The sequence below is a fragment of the Apteryx rowi genome, unplaced genomic scaffold, assembly GCF_003343035.1.
Source record: "Apteryx rowi isolate R43461 unplaced genomic scaffold, aptRow1 scaffold_18, whole genome shotgun sequence".
NCBI lineage: Eukaryota > Metazoa > Chordata > Aves > Apterygiformes > Apterygidae > Apteryx > Apteryx rowi.
In genome coordinates, this window is record NW_020448085.1 from 5,626,601 (window position 1) to 5,644,774 (window position 18,174).

The 18,174-nt window shown below is 46.3% G+C and overlaps 1 protein-coding gene across 2 annotated transcripts in view; it reads left to right on the forward strand.

The window, feature by feature from the left end:
* Positions 1 to 6,349: 6,349 nt before the first annotated feature.
* Positions 6,350 to 18,174, forward strand: part of ALOX5 (arachidonate 5-lipoxygenase) — a 38,824-nt gene continuing 26,999 nt past the window's right edge. For both annotated transcript variants that reach the window (XM_026061362.1, XM_026061363.1), the window contains exons 1-3: positions 6,350 to 6,552; positions 13,908 to 14,106; positions 15,859 to 15,940. In XM_026061362.1, the coding sequence (XP_025917147.1) occupies positions 6,403 to 6,552; positions 13,908 to 14,106; positions 15,859 to 15,940 (431 nt within the window). In that variant the 5' untranslated portion in view covers positions 6,350 to 6,402. The remainder of the gene's footprint in view (positions 6,553 to 13,907; positions 14,107 to 15,858; positions 15,941 to 18,174) is intronic.

Consider the following 18,174-nt stretch of genomic DNA (forward strand, 5'->3'; position numbering starts at 1 on the left):
GCTTTTCACCTGAGCATCCCCAAATAACACACAAAGCACCATTGTCCCCTTCTTGCAGATAAACTGAGGTCTCCCTAGAGCCTGATTTGCTGCTAGTCTTGCTCTCTTATTTAACTTCTTTCTCTTGAAAATACCATGTTAAAGGAAGACATTCTTTTCCAGCTCCACAGGGTTACCTAAGCCATATTCCATATTGTGCTAAATGGGATGAAGGATCCCATAAATACCACCTCAAAAATGGTAGGAAGTTCATGGGGAGAGAGAGACTCAAAATCCCTTGAAACCTGGCTGATCCCTTGCACAAAAGATTTAATGATATTGTGATGATATTGCAACTCTGTTTTGTGTTTGTGAGAGATTTGTCTGGTGTCTGCTTTGTCACAGCCTGGATGGCACAGCAAGGACACTCTGTGCTGAGCTTTGCAGTCCTAGAGTTAATTTCTGGACCCTCCAAGCTGGAACAGAGGCAGGACTACAAACAAGGAGCTTTTTCTTGCTGATCTGGTGAAGCAATACACAATTACCATCCATATGTTCTCATATATTAATCCCATGTCCCTTAGATTATTTATGTACCTTGGAAATTTCTGTAGGCTCTACTGATCTTCTCAATCATTTGTTAATTAGCATGTTGTATCATTCCTCCCCCCCCCCCAATCTTTTATTAGCATACTTCAAGGGAACCATCTGCCCATCCAAATTAACTGTAGCCTCAGGAGGGCTATAAGGTATATGTGACATCTTCACAGAACAACCTTGTTTTTCATTGGCATGACGAGGGGATAAAGAGCAACTGACTTCTGCTGTGAAATTACATGTGGTAAATCTGAGTGATGCTTAGGGGAATGGGACCTGTGAGTAACAAGCAGCAATATTCATGGCAGAGTAGATATGCCCTTTGTAGAGGACTGTTTTAACCCCTCTGCTGACGTGGCCAGCTCAGGAATAGCAGCATCCCTTACTTTAAGGGCCCAGTTCCCAGCTCCATGCTTGTGAGTGCAAAGATCTGGCTGCTGCCTTGTCAAACCGTTTTCAAGTGAGAAGTGAGGTGAGCAAGACACAGACAGGCTGAGTCATGGTGGTCCTAGTGCCGCAGGGTGTCGTTCCTCACTGCCAAGGTAAGTGACTTGGGGAGAAATAAGCCCAGGCTCCTTGCATGTGTTGGCTCTGTGACTAGGAGGGACTGCCCAGTTTTGCAAGCAGTTTCTGGAGCCCCTGCACCGTGTCTCAGCAACTGCACACATGAAGGCGTGAAAGGCAGGAAAGTAGTTATTGGCAGCGATTGGATATCAATTACTTCGTGGTCTATCGCATTTTCTCTGCTGGTAGTGATTGAGCACGGAGGTAACGTTGCGCTTCGTCTAACAGCAGTCCCTTTGTCCCTTCTCCGCAGCCACAGCGTGGCCGGTGAGCTGGCTGGCCCCACCCCGCGGGGCCCTGGTCCTGCTTCTCTCTGCAGCCGCCTGCCTGCCTGGCGCCCGCCGGGGCTCCTCAGCGCCAGCGCTGCTCCTCGCGCCGCTSCCGGCGCTGGCAGCGCTCCCCGGGGCGCAGGGCCGGCTCGGGCCGCTCCGCGCCCGGCAGGGGGCGCTGCTGCCCAGCGCGGCGGCCGGCGGCTCCCTCCCCGTTCCCTGCGCTTGTTTCCCCTTTCTGGGTGTTTTCAACAGGGTCGAGAGCAGCGCGGTGCGGGAGCAAAGTGAGCGGACACCGGCAGCGCGTCTGATTCCCAGGGCTCTGCCTCTCTGCCTCTTAAATATGAGGCTACGCGGTTTAGGCTTTGGTGTGGTGGGAATTTGGATCTACCCGAATCCCCGAGGGGTTGGGGGGTTCCTTGGGTCTGTCCTTTGCTGGCTGAAAGTCCTCACGACCAGACCTGTTGGTGGTTTCCAAGAGCCTGGCCCATGCAGGGCTGCAGACCCGTGGTGCCTGGGTGCCTTGCACGGAGCGGGGTACGGGCCGGTGCCTCGGCCAAGGCACGCCGAGGCGGCTGTGCTGCGTGGAAGACCCTGGCCCAGCGGGAGGAAAGCGTCAGTGCTGAACCATGTCTCGCATCCTGCACCTCCCTTGGCCTCGGTGCCCACCACCATCTTACCAGAGGGCTTGTTCTTTTCCTGTAAAAGGCAGCTACTGGAAGAGAAGGGAGAAATGGCGAGAATGGCYGTGTGTTTTAAGTGGGTTGGAGGTTTTCACAAAGGAAGCGGGGAAGCAGGGTCTCCCTTGTCCTGAGCGATTCAGCAGTATCTCTCCAACCCCAGGAGTGCTCTAGCCATTGGGTCATGTTCTGGGTTGGACTCTGTCGTCCTCTTGCAGCTTAACCACTGTGCCAGGAGGAATCCAGGGTAGTGTTGGGGGAGCCGGCGAGGAAAAACACCAAAAGTCTGCGTCTGATCCCATGGCCTAATCTTTACGTCACTCCCCTTGCATCCAACCATGGTATCTGGCTGCTATTTCCAGGAGTGGTTTCCTCATTTGACATTAAGCAGCCATCAGATAGACCCCAGCATGATTCTGTTCCTACTTTTGATACAGTGTGGGTCTCCTGTGGGAGAGCTAATGTAATATCTTGATAAAATGGCTGCTTTCATTTTTTTATAGAGGGAAATWGGATCCATCTCATTTGTCAAGATTTCAGTGAAGTATTTGAAACTGTGCTAATAATAAATAATATCAATAAACCATTGCAGCTGGAAATCAGGACAGAACTGAGAGGTGTTAAAAGGAACAGACTAAAAAGAGAGCTGTGAAAGGGACTGGACAGAGGTAACAAATGCACTTGTACAAGTTTCAGGTACAAGAGTGAGCTTATCTAATACTTTAATGATATTGGTAAGAAAAGTTGCTGTGATGTAGGGAAACGCCCAAGTCACACCTGCATACAGAGGTCGCCAGAACAACCTGAAAATAGAACTGATGACCCAGCGGAACAGAAAGATGTTGAAAAGCTCAGTCAGAACTGAAACATGAAGAAACATGGAAAATCACCAGTGGAGGTTTGGACAATACTTTGYGCCACATTTGCAGCAAAAATGAAGGTGGCCTTGTCTGACAACAGCTAATTCTGAAGCACTTGATGTGTTAAAAGGTTTTCAGATAACTCTTTCAGTGAAGGCTAAGAAATTTGGGGCTGGCAGCACTCATGTAAAAATGAAATGGATGTGTGATTTCTTTGAAACCTTTATATTAAAGGAAAGGTGAAACCAAAGAACTTTATGAATTAATAGTGCACTTTTATGGGGTAGTGTTGCCCTTGGAAGGGATCACAGTGTAGCAGCAAGGATCCCTTGCTGATTAAATCTCAGGATGAGCAATCAGATCTCTGGGCTGAAGCCTGTAGCTACCTCAGGTGTGCCAGGGCCAGTGCACAATCTTGCACTCCTGAATGCTATTTAAAAAGCAGCAGCAGACTAGAAATTCATGCTGATCAATTCAGCAGAGCCGAGGAAGGTTCAGTGAATTTCTTACATGTCTGCGTGTAAATCTMTACTCTGAGTACGGGAGACCCTTGAACTCTGATAGAGCCACAGTACAGCAAAAGGCTGAGCCTCCATTTGTATAGAAGATAGGATGTAGAAGATGTAGGAGACCTTCCACAACTTGTCTGGGTGAGTGTAGCCCAGTATCATCCCACTCCTGTGAGAGAAGAACAGGACCCTTTTYTCAGGACGTCGCAGGCTGCCCATGTTCCATTTGGCCATGGTGGGTAAGTAAGGCAGGCCACAACACATCTGGGGTAGCTGCAGTTTTAGAAGCTGAACCAGAAACATAGCRAACGCATCTGGCAGCATTGCCCAGCAGCCCAAGACACAGCCCAGAGCAGCAGCTCACCAGCCATGCTGGAATGAGGCCTGAGGCGCTTTGCACCTGGGCTTGCCAGAACAGAAATGGACGAAGCCAGCGGTAACTTCAAGCTGTTGACTTTAATCCCTCTCTTCCTCTTTTTGAAGGTTGGGAGCTGATAATGCCAGCCCAGCTTCTTGTGTGAGACAAGCTAATGTGTGCATGGAGTGTCTCAGCTGAAAATACTACAGGAATATGATCAGTAAATGAGGTGATGTGAGCATAGCACCTGGAGTGCAAGTGTGCCATGAGTAAAGCATTTCTGGGCAAGTTTTAAATTAGCTTGTTCTGTGTATCTGTTACTGGAAATTCATAAGAGCATGGAGACTAACTARGCAAAATGCCTAAGGAAACCTTGTACACCTCACAGCTCACACCATGGTGAGCATTTGCTACTATTGCTGCTAATATCTTGTTCAGTAGATATCTGTATTAATTTGCGCATTGTCCAAATGTGCTGCAGGTGCATTGTGGGGTTTCAAACTGGTTCATCACCCCAGTGATGGGAATTAGGCAGAATTGTAGAAAATTGGTTTGAAATAAACATTGAAGCTATGTAATATACCCCCAGAGAGAAATCCATGAGATGTGCAAGACTGGGGCTAAATATATTTCACCATCAAAAGCCTCAGACAGCACGAAATGAAGATAGCTGCTGAGTATCTAATGGTCTTGCAAAATGCTGAGTTTGGGACAACTTGGTCTTCTGACAGCCAGGAAACAGGGAACTTGGTCTGACCACAGAAGAGTGGTGGAAGGACAGCAGGACCTACATACTGTGAAAGGCCCAAACTTTCTGCTTTCAGCACAGAATCAAGYGGCTGCTGCTGGCAGCCGAGCGAAGGGGGATCATCTGTGAGATAGCAAGGGTGAGAGCATGTGATATTTTGGTTGCCCGATAAAAATGTAGGAGAACAGCATTGGCTGGTCTTGACACCTGAGTGTCAGGTGTACAGTATTGCTGCTATGGGGTTACTTTCTCTGGAGTAGGCTGGGCTATGGAAGAAGCACAGTCAGCTCCTCTGTCATCTTAATGACAGCATCTTTATTGTAGCAGAGATCTGGTGCTTGCTATATGCAGGGTGGGGACTGTGAAATTGTAAGCTTTTTAGAGTGATTTGTGGAAACGATGCTGGGGTTGTGTGTGTACAGCTCTGATGTGTAGATATGCTGGTGGTTAGTTTTATGTACAGCTGTGCATAGGCAGCAGGGAGCCTGACAAGATAAYGAGAATGCAGAGAATAAAGTATAAAGGGGATAATGCAGATAAGGACTTACAGGTGTCTAGACCTGTGAAAGAGGTGACATACATGAATTTGCAGATTTGGTATATAATGAGGATAGAGTATGATGTGAGTATAGAGCGAGTAGATCTGGAGGATAGTTTAGAGATAGTGGGATATGTGAAGTGTGCATGTGGGGGTGGATGGTGGTAGTGTATTGAGCTGGAGTAGTGTACACACAGAGCTGGGTGTAGGGTTTGGACRCAGAGGAGTGAGTATGCCTGCGTATTGGGGTGATTAGGAGGGGAGATTACAGAATGCGGAGCAGTTTGAGGGTGTCAATGAACAGCTGTGAGCGTGGAGGTGACAAGGCACACTGCTGAGTGAGGCTGAGCTGCCTAGGGCTGCACACAGCTGCGCCTGGCAGGAGCGCAGGGTTGCTCTGGGGAGCAATGCACAGTGTGCAGGGCTCTGTGAGCACTGTGCTGGACTGTGCAACTGTGGGGAGGTATCAAGGGGAAGGTGCTGTGCACAGATCCGTGTAGGGGGTGCTGGTGTGGAGCTGGGTGCAGGGACAGGTGCACTGAGAGGGCAGTGTGCAGGGTGTGGGGTAGGGGTGCTGGGACAGAGGTGTAGTGCCAGGTAGCTGTGTGGCACCGGGGTGCAGTGCAGGGTGCTGGGGTAGGTATGCTGGGGCAGGGGCGCAGTGCAGGGTGCTGGGGTGGCTGTGCTGCGATGGGGCTGTAGGAGAGGGTGCTGGGGCAGGGATGCTGGGGCAGGGGTGAAGTGCAGGGTGCTGGGGTGGCTGTGCTGCGACAGGGCTGCAGGAGAGGGTGCTGGGGCAGGGATGCTGGGACAGGGTGCAGTGCAGGGTGCTGGGGTGGCTGTGCTGCGACGGGGCTGCAGGAGAGGGTGCTGGGACAGGGGTGCAGTGCAGGGTGCTGGGATGGCTGTGCTGTGACGGGGCTGCAGGAGAGGGTGCTGGGGCAGGGATGCTGGGGCAGGGGTGCAGTGCAGGGTGCTGGGGTGGCTGTGCTGCGACGGGGCTGCAGGAGAGGGTGCTGGGGCAGGGATGCTGGGACAGGGGTGCAGTGCAGGGTGCCGGGCAGCTGTGCTGGGATGAGGGTGCTGGGATGAGGGTGCTGGGACAGGGCGCCGGGCAGCTGCGCCGCACAGAGCGCCTGCGGGGTGCCGGGGAGGGCTGGCCCGAGGCGCTGGAGTGGGCGGACCGGGCCGGGCCGGGCCGGGCGGAGGCGGCGCCGTGCGCGGTCTGTGGCGGGGCGGGAGCGCGGCTCCGCAGCGCAGCTCCGCAGCGGCAGCCGGGTCGGGTCGGGTCGGTGGGGCCATGCCGTCCTACACGGTCACCGTGGCCACGGGCAGCCAGTGGTTCGCGGGCACCGACGACTACGTGTACCTGAGCCTGGAGGGGGCGGCGGGCTGCAGCGAGAGGCACCTCCTGGACAAGCCCTTCTACAACGACTTCGAGCGCGGCGCGGTGAGTGCCCGCGGCCGGGCTCCGCCGGGGCAGGGGCCTCCCTGCCTTGCTGCCCGGGCTCCCCTCTGCGGGTCCCCGCACGCCCCGCCGTGCCCGGGGCCCCCGCGCCCCGAGGAGCCCCGCAGCGCCCGGCGCGGGAGCGCTSGCACCGCGCGCCCGTGGCAGCGGGTGCTTCGCGCCTCTGTCCTTCGGTTTGCCCCGGGCTGTGGTCGGTCGCGGGGGAATACGAGGCTTACAGAGGGTCTCCCGGTGCTTTCCTTATGAATACTAGGGAAATCTGTTTGCTGATAGATAATGTGTGATTGATGGCGTGTGTAGATACGGTCCCAGGTTATTTATAACCCAAAGTCTGAGGAAGATGCTCGAGCAAATTCAGAGGTGTGTGGACTTACTAGCCGTTACTGGTTGAAGTTACTCGCCCTTGCGATTAAACTTTCATTACTCAGAAACGTTGTCATCCAGATCTCCCAAGTGGACATCCATACTGTCTCTCTTATCTAGTGRATACTCCCATTTTTTAAACGGAGCTTAACAGCATTAGCAAGAGAGGTTGAATAAGACCTCGGAGTATCCTACAAACTTGTGGTTAGGATGCTCTCCCAGGAGGGCCGAGCTCTCCCCCTGGCTGAGAAGAGGAGCTCTGGGGTCTCCAGCAACTGAGCGGTCTCTTCTTATCCCTTGGTTACAAAAGGGGGCTCACTATTTTTGAGAGATGGTCATGATGGGGAGGCTTGCTGTGAACCTGTAGCAGGGAGAAAATGCCATGATGTGGGCATTAAGTATATGGTCAGCAGCAGCTCTTGAGTTGCTGCAGCACCGGTTCCAGCAGGAGCAGATACCTGTGGGTGCTGGACTCCCTGAGTGAGGAGGCAACGCATGGAGGTTTGTGAGCATTGGTAGCATTACAGCAGCGGATGTGTGCACCTAAAAGTGTGCCTAAAAGTTATGTTCTCTTTGGGAATTTAACTTTTAGGCACATTTGAAAGTTTTTACCTGGATCATAGCATTTTATATAAAATACATTGTTAGGTAAGTACGCTTTCTGAGGCAGGGACAGCTGCAGATGTTTCCTAGAGCAAAGATCCTTGACTAAACCCGGATCAGTACTTTTCTCCCTGTCCAGATTAATTATTTTCTTTCATTTTATGTGTTTTGTTTAATACTACAAATGTACGTCCATTTTTTGAGCCTGTATTTGTTGTGGAGAGCGAGAATAAATCTATGTTCTATAAAGTCTCTGGCTCATTGGAAACTTGCTGTATGATGTGCTAAGTTTTGATATTGAGAGCAGCATTTTCTTGGACAGTGCTGTGTGTTTCTCCAGGCACCTGTCCAGGTAACACTGTCCTCAGAACACTGTAACTCTTACTAATAAGTTGCCCAAAGAAAGAAAAGAAAAATACAGAGACAGAACCCCACCCCCCAAAACAAACAAACAAACAAAAACAGAAGGAGGCCAGAAGACTGTCAGGTTGGTTGGTTTGTCGAATGCAATTGACACCAGTTCTGTCTTAGTATTTCTTTCACTAGCATTGTTCTTTTTCTGCAAAACAATTCAATCAGGAACACATTTGCAAAAATGGACTTTTTCAATGGATGGCCAGAATTCTACGGTACTATCTTGTAAGGCTTTGTCTGCTTTTCCAATTTCTTTTCTAAAAGTTGGGCTAGGCTCAGTAATTCCACTATCCTGTCAATGGCTTCATTTGAACTAATGCAAATTGTGGTTATTGCTAGATATGATGAATGAAGGCTTGGACCAATTCTGAATAAGAAATTTGCATGCCAAATATTGATTATGGGAAAGGGATGTGGAAAATCCAAAGGGACTAGCACAATGGAAGCTCAGTTTTCATTTTTATTAGTCTTTCTACAAGTACTGTACACAAGCGATTTGGAAAGCCGTAGTTGTTTTTCTTTACTCAGTGACTTTTGAGTAAGTTCCTGTTGGTGCAGAGAGATTTCAGTGAGTGTCACAGTGCCACTCAGTTCCCCGTTTTCTTCCTGTTTCCCCTTCATCTGCTTTTTGCTGTGGTTGAAAGAAACACACTCCCCAGTATTTCCAGGAGGGAAATAGGGCTCTTTCCGCTTAGAGTTTTGTGCTTATGGAGAGAGCTTGTCTGTGTCATCCCTTTTGCAGTATCAGGCTGGTCAGCAGGAGGCTCTCCTCAAAGAGAAAGAGCTCAGGTTTTGCAAGAGATTAAATTGCTTGGACAGGATGCTCTGGGGGCTTGGACAGTCCAGCAGTCTTACTTCTGTTCTTTCACTCTGAACCCAACTGTTTATGAATGAATTATCTGTCTTTTGACAATATAAGAAGCAAAGTTAGAGAAAAGAGTTAATGAGAGAGGAAAAAAGAGCTGTAAGAAGAGAGCTATAGCACATTGCAGCAGCAAGGCTTTGGAAGCAATAGTGCGTGTTTTTGTCATTAACACATGGCCTTGCTGGCTTGGAGGTAGAGAAAACTGGATGAGTCAGGAGGGGACCTCACTTTCAGCAATGCCGTTAGCTTGGGGACTGTGATGGCCAGAAAAAGATTAAAAACCTTCAGGCATATTTAGGCTGATTGAATGTCCTTTTTGCATTATACTGACAAAGACTTGTGCAACTATTTTAGGGCTCTCATAATGGTAGTGAAGAAGTTGTTTCCCTGAGGAATGAGTTCATGGCAACGGATTGTCTACAGATGTGACATTTCTATCAGCTCTTTGGGTCTGATTCACTCTGCTCTTTAATCTTAAATCTTAGATGTATTTATATAGGTGTGAAGTCATAGTAACTATAGAAATATATATGTGTAAATGAGGATTTCTTAAAGGAAATGGTTAGCTGAACATTTAAAGAAGACAAAGGCTAGTCAAGTATCTTGGGCAATGAGGACTTCATGAAAAAATAAGACCAATTTCAGGCTTTCTGTGCCATACAAGTCACTTGACAGCAATGGGTTTTCATGAGGACTTGAGCTAAAAATAATGCAATTTCCTTTGTTGAGATGGCTGTTTCCATTCACCCTGTTCTTCCTGTGTACATGAGTAGCTCTAGAACTGGAACTAGAAATGAGTGAGAAGATAGAGCAAAAAGACCTGAGGTAGCCAAATACACAGCAAAGCTGATCCAGGTGCAGTTTATCGTTTGTTTCTGTAGGTTATGGCATTAGTCTTTGTGTTTTAATTCTCTTTACAATGATGAACAGAAATGGATAATAATCCAGGTAGATTTGTTGAATCATTTGTACTGTGCCTCTTCAAGGTGTTTACTTACAACTCTGGACTTCCAAGAACAACAGGACCATGGTAAAAGGGAAAGAGAGAATTGATGTTGTGTTTGCAATTGCATGTAGAGGTGCATAAGCGGGAAATGCTTGAGTTTGAGATATATGGTATGGCAGCCTGCAACTGGCGACAATTTTGCAAAGTGCTGTCTGGACTTGGAAAAGAAATACAAAATTGCAGAAGTACTGACTCAGTGTGAAACCCAAGCCTAGTAAGGAGTTTATTGTTATGAGCATACAGTCACTGTTTTTATTGAGAAAACCAGGAGCTGTGGGGAAACAAGTGTGAAATAGGAAGGATTTAAGTATTGCCTATTTCTGGAAAGAAAATTTGTAGCGTGGGAAATAATCTGAGCATATTACCTACATTTTCTAGCCATCATCTAGAATTCTTTGACAAGGGTGAAGGCAAGAAGAATGGACCTTGGGTGATAGGCAAAGATCAGGGTGGGGTCTGAAATCAGCTTCTGTGGGAGGAAGGAATCTCGTCTCCCTTGGCTCAGGAGCACAGGAGGTATGTCTTACATTCACCGAGTGCCACAGTTGTCGTTTAAGACAATGTATTACTGTGATTTTTGTTCGACTGAGAAAAGCCTCTCAGCATTTTTCAGTGTGCACAGCTGGTTCAAAATCATGAATCATCAAGGGAATGAATTTACCTTTGTGCATTACCCTTTTAACTGCTTGGAAATAGCATGTTAAAAGGGTAATGCACAAAGGTGAATTCAGTCCCTTGAGATTTGGCAACAAACTTTAAAAAAAAAAAAATTTAAGATTATTAAAATTTATTGGTTCTACTGAAAGAAGTATTTCTGTTCTACTGCGGAGATGCAAAGAAGTGAGAGACATCAGTTTAACATGTTGGTTGAAATCTTAGCTCTGGGGTTTGGATCTCTCAGTTCAAATCCTGGCAGATAGGTGCTGTCATCCCAAGCTTGCCAAGGATTGCCATGCTATCTGAGAAATGCAGGTGGGCCCAATTCCCCTTTTGTGACCCCCTGTTGTTTATGAGTGTGCTATTGACATCAGCAATGCAAATTTTGATTTAAGACATGATAAGGTTCCTTTTTAAAAGAAACAGTTGCATTTCTTTTGCTTTAAGAGGCAAGGGGGGAATACAGCTCAGTCTGAAATTAGTCTGATAAGTCTCATCAAATCAAAATAAGCGATATTGGTGCTATTTTGAATACTTGAGCTTAAAGTGAAACTAGACTGAATGTTAGAAGAACTTCCAATATCCTTGTTAGTATGAAATAATCCCACATGAGTTGCAGTGTAGCGGTCATGTCCTGAACAGTTTCAAAGTTGATTAAAGCACATCATTGGGGGAAGACAGGTAAGGACAATGTTTCATTTTCTGCAGAACAGACTTCAAAGCCTAAATGTTTTTTCATTTTTCTCTAACTTCTGTGAGTCAATTAGATGTGACCAACTTTATGAAAGCTGATAGTTTTATGTAATGAATTGTGAGAGAACTGAGGCTGCCATCCCAAACCTGGTGGACAGATAGATGTCTTCATCCCAAAACAATCATAGCAGCTGGTAAATCATGCACAGCTCATAGAAAAGGGTAGTCTGCATTGATTGGGAGGCTTGAGCTAAAATGGGAGAAGAAGGGATGCCAAGGGATCCTCCTGRTCATGTGTTTTCTTCTAATCATGTGGGTGCAAGTTGCTATGAATCTTTCTTTTGTAACAGTTGAAATAATAGGTGCTATCTGAAGGCATTTAAAAATGACTTTTCTTCCTTYTTCTTCTCTGGAGTTTAATCTTTCTTCAGTTTTCAGAGTTGGTTCTTATGTGAATTAGCCTTTCCCTAGCAAATAATACAGTAACAGTGAGTATACATCAAGTGCCTGGGGAGGGCTGGAAAAGCRCTCCTGAAAAGAACAAGCGGAGTGTGGTGGCTTGGTCAGGAGCCAAATGACAAAGTTGCAGGCAGGTGAATTGCTACAGACCCTGCAGCATGTAGAGGAAGAGTGCCTTGTCCTTTTGATTTCAGCAGCTGGTTGGTTTCTAAGAATGTTGACTGTGTTAAGAAAAACCACAAGAGAGTGAAGTCTCATCTTGCAACAACATTGTGCTTAGCAGGATCGTACTTTGAGCAGAGTAGGCTTTGCCCACTGCTCTCATGATTGCAACAGACAATTCAGCTTTGTTATGATGCATTTGGCAGCCCCCATTTTCTCTGAGCTGTTTAAACTGTTGGAAAGGGAGAGTCGATTCTTGTTCTCCTGAATTGCCTAGCTCTGCCTGGTGCTTTCTTGGTCATATTTGAAATGATTACTCATTTCTTTCTATTCTGGTATTACCTAATAGTGCAAGTGCAATCACAACTGCAGTATGCTTGGTACTGTCCCTGCAYGTAATAAGACACTGCGCACTTCTCAGAAAGGTTAGCCCCAGACTCACGAAGGGGCTGAAGTACCTGTTTTTAGGATAAGAGTTCACAATCCTAAATCTTTTAGGCGATTWAGTGAGGGACTTAAATAGGCACCGAGTCCCTTTAGTTATGCACTTAAATTCCTTGTTGAGTGAATAGGCAGAGTTCAGCACCGGAGAATTCATGAGCAAGGCATGCTTRACACAGGCGAGAAGTGCCACAGGGAACAGCATGTTCACAACCATCCTTCTCCCAGGCCTGGCCGCTTACCTGCCRCACTGAAGGCAGTATTGTGGGAAAGTAGGATTCACACACTGARTCGATGCTTCGCCTTGGTGGCTGAAGTCACCCTGTTGTATGCAGGTGACTAGTGCTCTGTGGCTTTCAGTGGCTAGAGCACTTAGCTGCTTAGTTTTACTATTGTGCATGCCCACAGATGCACRCACCCTGGCAGAGCCAAGCGGCTCTACACCCATTTCAAGCCATCTGATGGAGGAGCCCTAGGATGTGGGCTCAGGACAGGCCTACCACTTGCCAGGAGTGCTGAGCTCGGTAGTCAAAGCCATTGCAATTCAAATGGAAGAAGAAAATGTTTGCTGCTACTGCTCTTATGGCCCTGTGACTGGAACAGTCAGCAAGAAAGTGAAAGCATGGCATTTGGCTTCCTCAGCCAGACCAGGTTCAAATCCACTCCTCTGGCACCACCACAAAGCTTGAGCTAGAGGCAATGCCAGGATAGGTCTGCTCCTCATCTGGATCGTTGCACAGCCAATAACTCAAAGTTTCTGGGGTGTGTCCCTGAAGGCCACTGATGATATGGGTCTTATCCTTCAGTACCAACTCACTGCAGAGCCCCTGTGACCAGACTCTTAGCATGGGCAAGGACTAACCAGACTAACTACTATGTTAGTCTGGGCTGAAGTCCCTTCACGTTGCAGGAGTCAGGTCTTCAAGCTAACTCCAAATTGAGGAAGGAGCTAAATCAAGTTTCCACATGCTGTCTAAGGAAGTTTGCTGTGAAAACACGAGTGCCTAAAGACACTGAGGTACATATAGAGCTAGCTGGGGTTCTTGTGAATCTCTATTTTCAGTTAGTTGCTCAAATTTCTTTGTGAATCTAAGTCCCACAGACAGAGAAGAAAAGGATCATTGTCCTCATTTAAAAAATGGAGAACTGAAGATGGTAGAGAGAAGGCCAGCCATAAAAAGCATGAGGCAAAAGGAATTTAGGTATTCTGAATACAGTGCTTAGTCTGAAACACATCTGACTAATATACACAAGTCTTTTGACTCCTAGTCCGGTATGTTAATCTCATTGCCATCCTTCTACTTCAGTGGCAGGAATAGATGACTCCTAGCAACACCTCTTCCAGGTATTGCTAGAGCAGTGGTAAATACTTTCATGGTCTGCAGATTTTTCTCAGGCTTGCATACATTTCAAGGACTAATACCATTTTTAGTTTGCATAGAAAAATATTTCTCCATTTCTAGAGTGCTTTATGTCATCTTGTTTGTTCTTTTATCCATCTTTCTATTAGGTTGCAGCCTAATAAAAGATCTTACTTTTCTCACCTAGAGCAAGCAAGAAAGTTCCATGTGCCAATGCCATACCAGTCCACAGTGGATGTCAGATAAGCTTGCAAATTGCTGGTCGTGCTTTCTGGGTGTTCAGTGGATCACTGATTGTATTTCTGCTCTACAGGTTGACTCATATGATGTGACTGTGGAAGAAGACCTTGGAGAAATTCAGCTAATAAAAATTGAGAAACGAAAATATTGGTACCAGGATGACTGGTACCTTAAGTATATCACTGTAAAAACCCCACTTGGTGACTATCTGGAGTTCCCATGTTACCGATGGATTACAGATGAAAAAGAAATTGTCCTCCGGGATGGAAGAGGTGAGAGCCATGAGAAATCTGATGATGTGTGGAGCATCCAGGATTCCTCCACCTCTCCCTCCCTTTTCCCTGCATACCTCCCAATCTTCTCTCCCATGTGCAGACCCCATGCCAGTTCTCTTCTGAATCCCAGGGAGTGGCTTCTCCCTGCTGATTGGGACTGGTTTATGTACAGTTTGTTGGGTTGGATGCTGGCTGTTGAGTTGGATATCTTGGGAAGCACATGCAAGGGAGAGTCCCTAGGCTGGCTTGACTATGAAGGCTGACTCCAGTGACAAGGTTCTGTCTGCTCCTGGAAGCCCTTTTGGCCCTTGAGCTAATGTCCTGTCGCTGCTTCCTGATGAGCCCCTAAATATGTATTTTCCCCATAATTAGGTGGAAATTATCTCATTTTCTCAGGAGTAAAACAAAAATCCAAAAATAGGCTGCCCAGCAGGCACTAGAACTGGTTGGAAATGGCAGCTTCACTTTTCTCTTTTATGCTATCAAGTCCAGGAGAAGGCAAGATGAGATGGATACAGCTACTGTGAGTAACAGTGACCTGCTGAGAAAAGTGTTTTGGCACTTCTATGCTCTGTTCAGAGTGAACTGTTGGACCTGAGACTTGTGTTTTGACTGTCTCTGATTACCCGCGTACCAGTGCTGCGACAGGGGACAGGGCAGTCATTTGCCACCAAAGTTTGCTTGTTCCCTGTCATGGTTTCTTAGTGTAGCTTGGCTGCTGTAGTGGCCTGCAGCCTGAGTGCCTGAAAAAAACTGACAGTATATGGAGTGGTGGGAAATATGCGTTTTTCTTCCCATTAAGTTGTTGGCTGCCTGGCTAGTACATGCTCTTGGCTGAGCAGTTGTGTGTTTAAAGCCTTTTGTGCTATAATCATAACTTTCAGTTTCTTTTTGGTATTCAGAAGGGCTTTCCATACTTTGTAATTTGATTTATAAAAATTCTGGACTTCCAAAGAAAGCAGCTTTCCATGGACTTCAGAATATGGTGAGGTAAAGGAAAAAAGCAAGTGACACCCTGTTGATAACTTAAACACAGCCAGCCGGAGGCCTCTAGCCGTATGTTATCAGTTGCGTTATCTCCAGCATTTCCAACTCCAAACCTCAAACAGCTATTTCCGTGAAACTCTTTCTGACTTTATCTGCCCTCCCTTTTGTATATGTAAAGTGAGTCAGATACCTTGCTCTTTCTCCTGATCTCTAAGGAAGTCTCTGCATTATTTAATGTTATTATGAATACATGGTCAGAAGAGCAAGCTGTCAGGGAATGAAACCTCACTGTTTTTTCCTTCTTCTCTCTGTTCTCATAATAAGAAGAAAAGTTTATTCCTCCAAGCTGATAGGGGAGAGTATGGTTCAAGGAGAGGGGATAGAAGATATTTCCTAATATAAAAAAAATTCCTCTAGACCCTGTAATGTAAAGTTCATTCACATGTCACTGTTCAGACCTTTTAACGCTAGATAGGTACAGCAGGTGTCTACTGTAGGTATCCAGGTTTTATTTATAGTTGAGACAGATATTCCTAACGTAAGTGAATTGCCCTTTGGAGGTGCTAAGTTAGGAAGTTACCCCCTTCCACAGACTGTCTAGGGACCTATGGTTTTACTTYAGGTATTAAATAGGATTGTGCCACTTAGTAAAGATATAGGTCAGAAGTTTTGAACATTTGTAAATATTCCTGTTCTCCTCAAGACCTGGGCAGTGATAGGCAGAGGGACCTCATAACCCTATGTCTTTCCTCTGTTTCACAGCAAAGCTCCCCCGGGATGACAAGACCCAGATTCTCAAGCAACACAGACGCAAAGAACTTGAGGACCGGCAAAAAATGTATCGGTGAGTTTCCCATAGCTCCCCAGAAAGTCCAGACCCTGTTCTCATCCAATCACCATTTAGCACCAATTACTGTACTGGTGCTAGCTGGCAGCCACAGAGAGGGATCAAACACTGAGTGGTGATCCTGCCCCCAAACGTCAGTGTTAAAGCAGAGCAAGAAGTAGCCACAATATGATGTGTGTTGGGGCCTGCGTCTCCCTTGTGCATGTCCTGGAGTGAGTGTCACAGCCAACAGTCTGGGAACACTGCGGTGCTCTTAACCAGTCCCAGCAAATCCAACTCGGGCGAGATATGGCAGAAGCAGAGTATATTCAACTTATACTTTTGCTGTAAGTATTGGATTGCTGGATAAGCAAAACTGTAAATTCCCATGTTGGCCATATATGGGTTTTACTTGCATGAAATTCACTGCAAGTGATGATCATCCTGGTGCAGGGGGTGTTACCAGTTATTTGAATCCCAAATAAGCCTGTCTGGAAGGCTTTAGCGTGAATTCAGTGTTACAGTCTGTGTGTGGGCCCTCTGGCACACAGTTGTGCTTTCGAGGAAGAGTCAGAGACAGATTTTGTTTGCTATTTGTATGCAGTACTTCACTTTTGGAACATGACCTAAACATGTCTGTTGTTACCAGAGCTTATCAGCTGCTATAGCAAGTTAGTCTGTGTTGTTTCTTGCAGTCAGGTTCAGTGGGTGGTCTGGCTCCTTTGGAGTGAAATGTAATGTGTTATCAAAACAAAAGGGACATTTTCATCTTCAGAGATGCTTCCCTGCAGTTGTTTCCCACCTTTATACTGTCATAGACTTTTTCTCCTAATCAAGAGGAGGTCACAAATGGAGAATGCTCTCTTTTATTAACAGGTAACTCCGGAAGACATAAAACATTTCCCTTTCCTAGGAACATACTCTTCCTTAAAAATGCAGGATTTTTTTGCACTTACATCATGAGAATAAGGATCAGAAGAACAGAGGGTCCATTCAGAATTGATGGATTGAGCCTTGGTGTATGTGTTGTTGACATCATTTGACTAAGAAAGGATCTTGCTTACAAATGATGGAAATAAAGCAGAGTAAAATAGCTCCAAAAAGATGGGTGGTACAAAATTTGATTTATGTATGCAAAAAGGAAGGCAAAATCATTTGTAATTTCTTGGAAACAGCAATTTACAATTCAGATGCATAACTGATAACACACAATGCAGTCTGTGTGGCAGGCAATTTGGCAATACCATTGAAATGTTTTTCCCTAGAAATTATCTCCTTTTGTTTTGAAGTAAAAATTCTTCCACATCAGATGCCAAAGTGAAGGACACAGTGCAAGAACATATATGGCAGAGAACAGAGAATGTGTGCCATGACCATTAGGAGGTAATGCTCTTCTGAGAAGCTAAGGCAAGGCTATATGTGTCTCTGGTAGAATTGCTTTTTGGAGAAAACTGAATACATACCTGAGCAATTTTAGCTGCTAGTCATTTTACAGTATTTTTTGCAAATGTGGGGCAGATGGCATTCCTGCTCAGTGACTTCTGCAGTGACAGCTGGGTAGAGCATTATTTTTAATGTAGCAAGGTAGTTCCCTGAGCATACCTTTGGACACTAGCAACTTTTACCAGGGCACAAGTCATTTACAACTCCTGTGTGTTTCTATGTCTGTCCATTGCACAATTATAATTAAAAAAATTGTTTCATGTCACTGCTTACTTGAAATCTCAGGTTATCAATCGTTACAGATGCATTTCAGTTCTGCAAAGATGTAGCCCCCAAAATGAGGCTAATGTGATCAAACAGTGTATGTCAGGCAGCTGGCTGCCTCCCTCCCCTAAATTTGAAGCTAGTCAATTTCAACAAAATATKACAAGTGTTTGGAAATATAAAGTTACTTCAAGTTTTGTGAATCTAGGTGGTCAAGTAGATGCTTTCAATTGTACTTCAGGAATCCATAGGATACTAGAAAGTACTCACAGAATCTCAGAATGGTTGAGGTTGGAAGGGACCTCTGGAGATTGTCCAAGTCCAAGCCCCCTGCTCAAGCAGGGTCACCTAGAGCACGTTGCACAGAATCACGTCCAGGTGTGTTTTGAATATCTCCAGAGAAGGAGACTCCACAACCTCTCGGGGCAACCTGTTCCAGTGCTCTGTCACCCTCACAGTGAAGAAGTTTTTCCTCATGTTCAGATGGAACTGCCTGTGCTTCAGTTTGTGCCCGTTGCCTCGTGTCCTGTCACTGGGCACCACTG